This window comes from Bos indicus x Bos taurus, chromosome 15 (assembly GCF_003369695.1).
Source record: "Bos indicus x Bos taurus breed Angus x Brahman F1 hybrid chromosome 15, Bos_hybrid_MaternalHap_v2.0, whole genome shotgun sequence".
Classification (NCBI taxonomy): Eukaryota; Metazoa; Chordata; class Mammalia; order Artiodactyla; family Bovidae; genus Bos; species Bos indicus x Bos taurus.
The window spans coordinates 39,337,294-39,344,285 of record NC_040090.1 but is presented as its reverse complement, the minus strand read 5'-3'; the positions used below and the strand labels follow the sequence as shown (position 1 = coordinate 39,344,285).

At 41.0% G+C, this 6,992-nt stretch overlaps 1 protein-coding gene across 1 annotated transcript; it reads right to left on the bottom strand.

The window, feature by feature from the left end:
- Positions 1 to 5,134: 5,134 nt before the first annotated feature.
- On the bottom strand, positions 5,135 to 6,298 carry LOC113904860 (olfactory receptor 481). The gene has a single exon (XM_027561947.1). It carries the CDS (start codon positions 6,208 to 6,210, stop codon positions 5,272 to 5,274), a length of 939 nt encoding a protein of 312 aa, XP_027417748.1. The 5' UTR covers positions 6,211 to 6,298; the 3' UTR covers positions 5,135 to 5,271.
- Positions 6,299 to 6,992: the final 694 nt, after the last annotated feature.

Here is a 6,992-nt window from a genome sequence, read left to right as displayed (position 1 = left end):
TCTTAACTTGTAGAAGCATACCCATATTTCTGCCTTTATCTCCACATGATGTTCTTTCTGTCTGTTATCTGTGTCCAAATTGTTCTTTTTAAAAGAAGGATAACAGTCATATTGGATTAGAGGCCCAGCCTGCTCCAATATGACTTCATCTTAATTACATCTGAAAGAACCTTGTTCCCACTCAAGGTTATATTCTGAGGTACTGGTGGCTAGAATTCAACATATGAATTTTGGAGGGACACAGTTCAACCCATAACCATCTCAGCACTCCTTCTTCACCCTTTCTCTTGCGACTGAGCCTGGCTTCAGTGTTCTTGACTGCTCTTGGTCATGCCATAGCTGATGGGTAAAGGCCTAAACTCATTGGGGAGGTCTGTTTCCATTACTGTCAGTGACAGAGAAGGAAAGAGACTCAAATTCTGGGATTCAGGACACAAAAATATATGTGTTCATACATATGTACCCCATTCTCTAATATAACTCTTTGATTCATACAGGTAATATTTTGCTCTCCCATATATCTTCTCTTTTTGTCATTTCCTTAGCTGATTTATAATTTAGGAGGAGAAGATGTGTATCAACGTATATCCTCTCCAATAAAGACTGTAGCAGTGCCACACCTCACTCCCTACATCTGGATGACTACAGTGTTTGAATTCCCTTAGAGTGGAAAAATGAAGGGAGCAATCTCTGCATGGATTTATCATAATCTACCAGGGAGTGTTTAAGGGTCTACCCAGAGAAACTTAGATAGGAAGAGGTCAATGTGTGATGCGTAGAAGGAAAGGGATGGAGGGGGGAGCTGACCATTTTGATGGGTGTGCAGTGAGGATCACCCCAAATTTGTTGGAGTACTAAACTTCAGAAAGATTTATCATCATCATTTATTGAAGAAGGAACATAGGAGAAGAAACAGTTTTGCAAAGAAGTCAGTGAGGGAACACTGAGTTTGAGAGTCTTGGAGAATAGGCCAGTGAAGAAGTTCATTGATCCTCCAAGGAAGGTTGTATTCGGAGATAGGGACACTGCCACACAGAATTTGTCTGACATTATTAATATGCTATAAATAAAATACATTAGCTAAAATCTTAATCATAATCATCGTGAAGGTATATAGGAGGAAGGGAATTGGTTCAGAGGCAGCTACCATAACCAAACTAGATGATAAGTACTTTGGAAAAAGGCAATGGAAGTAGCAACAGAGGACAACTCCTTAAGTAATGGTACAAAGTAGGTGGCGGATATTCTTTGCCTAAACCATGATTTCATATCTCCTATCTCTCAACTGTTGTTAAAGTCCCAACAACCCAGTCTCCCACTCCAGGGAAATGTCAGTGTCCAAAATCTCATTCTAGTAGCCATCTGCTAAGATGGGCTGTGAGAGGAGTCAGCTGAAATTTATAGAGTTTCTTCTGTGCTGTCTGGGTTGGATTTCTTAATTGTCAAACAGAGGATTCATGATCTTTTCTCTGGCTCAAGTAAAGTAAAAATAAACAAAAGCTTTTCTGAGACACTAACAATGTTTCCAAAAGTTGAATTATTCCTTTACCAAGGCAGGGAAGTAGTACCTTTAAGGGTGTACCCTGAACTGCTGACTTGTCAATATTATTGTCTATTACATGCTGTTGATGAGAAGTTTCTTTTCCAAATGATATTTTACAAGATGGTATACAATTAAATTTGATCATTGAGGCCTCTCTAGATTTAAATAGGATTCTATAATTGGCAAGGGGGATTTTAAATAGAAATTATTTTTCAAAGGTGTTCTCAGCTTGAAGAATCCATATTTAGTTTTAACCAAGCAAACACAAATAGCTGTGAAAAGAAGAGAAGTGAAAGGCAAAGGAGAAAAGGAAAGATATAAACATCTGAATGCAGAGTTCCAAAGAATAGCAGGAGAGATAAGAAAGCCTTCTACAGCGATCATTGCAAAGAAATAGAGGGAAAACAACAGAATGGGAAAGACTAGAGATCTCTTAAAGAAAATTAGAGATACCAAGGGAACATTTCATGCAAAGATGGGCTCGATAAAGGACAGAAATGGTATGGACCTAACAGAAGCATAAGATATTAAGAAGAGGTGGCAAGAATACACAGAGGAACTGTACAAAATAGATCTTCACGACCCAGATAATCATGATGGTGTGATCAGTTACCTAGAGCCAGACATCCTGGAATGTGAAGTCAAGTGGGCCTTAGAAAGTATCACTACGAACAAAGCTAGTGGAGGTGATGGAATTCCAGTGGAGCTATTCCAAATCCTGAAAGATGATGCTGTGAAAGTGTTGCACTCAATATGCCAGCAAATTTGGAAAACTCAGCAGTGGCCACAGGACTGGAAAAGGTCAGTTTTCATTCCAACCCCAAAGAAAGGCAATGCCAAAGAATGCTCAAACTACCACACAATTGCACTCATCTCACATGCTAGTAAAGTAATGCTCAAAATTTTCCAATAGGTGAACCGTGAACTTCTAGATGTTCAAACTGGTTTTAGAAAAGGCAGAGGAACCAGAGATCAAATTGCCAACATCTGCTGGATCATGGAAAAAGCAAGAGAGTTCCAGAGAAACATCTATTTCTGCTTTATGGACTATGCCAAAGCCTTTGACTGTGTGGATCACAATAAACTGTGGGAAATTCTGAAAGAGATGGGAATACCAGACCACCTGATCTGCCTCTTGAGAAATCTGTATGCAGGTCAGGAAGCAACAGTTAGAACTGGACATGGAACAACAGACTGGTTCCAAATAGGAAAAGGAGTACGTCAAGGCTGTATATTGTCACCCTGCTTATTTAACTTCTATGTAGAGTACATCATGAGAAATGCTGGGCTGGAAGAAGCACAAGCTGGAATCAAGATTGCTGGGAGAAATATCAATAACCTCAGATATGCAGATGACACCACCCTTATGGCAGAAAGTGAAGAGGAACCAAAAAGCCTCTTGATGAAAGTGAAAGAGGAGAGTGAAAAAGTTGGCTTAAAGCTCCACATTCAGAAAACTAAGACCATGGCATCTGGTCCCATCAGATCAGATCAGATCAGTCGCTCAGTCGTGTCCGACTCTTTGCAACCCCATGAATCGCTGCACGCCAGGCCTCCCTGTCCATCACCAACTCCCAGAGTTCACTCAGACTCACGTCCATCGAGTCAGTGATGCCATCCAGCCATCTCATCCTCTGCTGTCCCCTTCTCCTCCTGCCCCCAATCCCTCCCAGCATCAGGGTCTTTTCCAATGAATCAACCCTTCACATGAGGTGGCCAAAGTATTGGAGTTTCAGCTTTAGCATCATTCCTTCCAAAGAAATCCCAGGGCTGATCTCCTTCAGAATGGACTGGTTGGATCTCCTTGCAGTCCAAGGGACTCTCAAGAGTCTTCTCCAATACCACAGTTCAAAAGCATCAATTCTTTGGTGCTCAGCTTTCTTCACAGTCCAACTCTCACATCCATACATGACCACAGGAAAAACCATAGCCTTGACTAGACAAACCTTTGTTGGCAAAGTAATGTCTCTGCTTTTGAATATGCTATCTATGTTGGTCATAACTTTCCTTCCAAGGAGTAAGCGTCTTTTAATTTCATGGATGCAGTCACCATCTGTAGTGATTTTGGAGCCCAGAAAAGTAAAGTCTGACACTGTTTCCACTATTTCCCCATCTATTTCCCATGAAGTGGTGGGACCAGATGCCATGATCTTCGTTTTCTGAATGTTGAGCTTTAAGCCAACTTTTTCACTCTGCACTTTCACTTTCATCAGGAGGCTTTTTAGTTCCTCTTCACTTTCTGCCATAAGGGTGGTGTCATCTGCATATCTGAGGTTATTGATATTTCTCCTGGCAATCTTGATTCCAGCTTGTGTTTCTTCCAGCCCAGCATTTCTCATGATGTACTCTGCACATAAGTTAAATAAACAGGGTGACAATATACAGCCTTGACGAACTCCTTTTCCTATTTGGAACCAGTCTGTTGTTCCATGTCCAGTTCTAACTGTTGCTTCCTGACCTGCATACAAATTTCTCAGGAGGCAGATCAGGTGGTCTGGTATTCCCATCTCTTTCAGAATTTTCCACAGTTTATTGCGATCCACACAGTCAAAGGCTTTGGCATAGTCAATAAAGCAGAAATAGATGTTTTTCTGGAACTCTCTTGCTTTTTCCATGATCCAGCAGATGTTGGCAATTTGATCTCTGGTTCCTCTGCCTTTTCTAAAACCAGCTTGAACATCAGGAAGTTCACAGTTCACATATTGCTGAAGCCTGGCTTGGAGAATTGTGAGCATTACTTTACTAGCGTGTGAGATGAGTGCAATTGTGCAGTAGTTTGAGCATTCTTTGGCATTGCCTTTCTTTGGGATTGGAATGAAAACTGACCTTTTCCAGTTCTGTGGCCACTGCTGAGTTTTCCAAATTTGCTGGTCTCATCACTTCATGGTAAATAGATGGGGAAAGAGTGGAAACAGTGTCACACTTTATTTTGGGGGGCTCCAAAATCACTGCAGATGGTGATTGCAGCTATGAAATTAAAAGATGCTTACTCCTTGGAAAGAAAGTTATGACCAACCTAGATAGCATATTGAAAAGCAGAGACATTACTTTGCCAACTAAGGTCCATCTAATCAAGGCTACGTTTTTTCCAGTGGTCATGTATAGATGCGAGAGTTGGCCTGTGAAGAAAGCTGAGCACAGAAGAATTGATGCTTTTAAACTGTGGTGTTGGAGAAGACTCTTGAGAGTCCCTTGGACTGCAAGGACATCCAACCAGTCCATTCTAAAGGAGATCAGCCCTGGGTGTTCTTTGGAAGGAATAATGCTAACGCTGAAACTCCAGTACTTTGGCCACCTCATGCGAAGAGTTGACTCATTGGAAAAGACTCTGATGCTGGGAGGGATTGGGGGCAGGAGGAAAAGGAACAACAGAGGATGAGATGGCTGGATGGCATCACCGACTCGATGGACATGAGTTTGAGTGAACTCCAGGAGTTGGTGATGGACAGGGAGGCCTGGCATGCTGCAATTCATGGGTCACCAAGAGTCGGACATGACTGAGCGACTGAACTGAACTGAAGCAAACACACATTTTAGTGATACACTTAACTTTATACATGGTCTTTTATATTTACAGAAGCTTATCACAGTTAAAGCAATAAAGTTAGTGATATATGTATGTGTATGTATGTTAGCCACTCAGTCATGATAAGTATCAATAAAAATATCCAGCAAAAATATCCCCCAAATGAATAGTTTGTGATGTATAGATTTATGTCTGATTTAATTCAGAAAAACCAGTGTACTCTGGCCACTAGTTTTCTCATAGCCTCTTTCACCTCCTTGTTCCTCAGACTGTAGATGAGTGGGTTCAACATGGGGACCACCACCGTGTAGATTACAGATGCCACTTTGACCTGATCAGCTGAATAGTTCGATTTGGGCATCACATAAACAAATAAAACTGCCCCATAAAACAAAGTGACTGCAGTGAGGTGGGAGGTGCAGGTCGAGAAGGCCTTCTTCCTCCCCTCAGTGGAGCGCATCTTCAGGATTGAGTGGAGGATGTAGCTGTAGGACACAATTATGGTAAACAGTGTGCTTATGAGGACTGATGCTGAGGAGATGGCTGGAGATATCTCAGCAATATAAACATGGCCACAAGAAAGCTTCAAGAGCGGGAAGAGGTCACAGAAAAAATGATTGATTTTATTTGGTCCACAGAAGGAGAGATTCATCAAACAGCCGGTAAATGATGAAGCATTCATACAACCACCCAAGTAGGAGGCCCCCAACAGGAAGAAGCAGACCACTGGGGACATCTGGGTGGAGTAGAGCAGGGGAGAACAAATGGCCACGTAGCGATCATAGGCCATGGTGGCCAGCAGGAAGCACTCCGTGGTCCCAAAGGCAACATCAGAGGCAAGCTGGACTATACAACCAGTGATTGGGATGGCAGTTCTCTCTTTTAAGAAACTCATCAGCATAATTGGTGTAACTGATGTGGAATACCCAATGTCCACAAAGGCCAAATGGCTAAGGAAAAGGTACATAGGCGTGTGAAGCTGTGGGCTACTTTGGATTAAGATGATTATGCTGATGTTTCCCACTATGGTAACTACGTAAACTCCTAGAAAAGTCACAAAGAAGATGGCACATAGTGTCACATTATCCGTTAATCCCAAAATAATGAAGTCTGTCACTCTTGTGCGGTTTGCAGCCTCCATCTGTTCATTTAACAGTGCCTATTGAAATCAGAACCACAGGAGATTAAATTGACTGGAATGACCCTACAATTTATATGCATACCTAAGCATAACCTAAATATAATCTTATACATATTTCAAATGGTAAATTTGCCTTATTTACAGAGTACTTTGTGCACATAAGCTTTCTTTTCAGTTTCCATGCAAATATTAAAATTGAAGCCTCAGTTACCTTAGGAGTCAGCTGTTTTATTCCTATGTGTATACCATGGAATAAGTCTTACCTGTGTGCAAGGGAGATATGCAAAGGAATGCTTATAGCAATATTGATTGCAATAACATGAACTGTAAATAACATGAATGTTTATAGAAAGAGCAGCTCTTGATATTTCAGCCCCATCCCAAGTATACCTCTAGTCAGTAATCTCTGTCTTAGTAAATGCTGTCTCTGTTTAACCACTGATCAGGCCAAAAAATATGATGTTAACTTTGACATCTCTTTCTTACTTGATCTTTTTCCTGGAATAAAAAAAATTTGATAGCGAGGGCTGAAAGGTGTCCATGTTCAAGATGAAAAATGGAAGTAGAACTTTTACTGTTGTGAGCAAAACTGCCTGGATGTTTTGCAGAATCATCCAGGACTTCACTTCTATACCATACCTTTTTATACTTATGGGATTGTATGAAGCAATACGAAGAGTCTAGATACTTTTATCTAGACTTTTTTTATGGGCAAGGATTAAATGCAAGAAAACTGAAAGATTTGGGAACTTGGATTAATTATGTTTTGGTTTCTTCAGTTC

Excerpts from the sequence above, each read along its gene's own strand:
- LOC113904860 (XM_027561947.1), bottom strand. The coding sequence starts at position 6,210 with ATGGAGGCTGCAAACCGCACAAGAGTGACAGACTTCATTATTTTGGGA.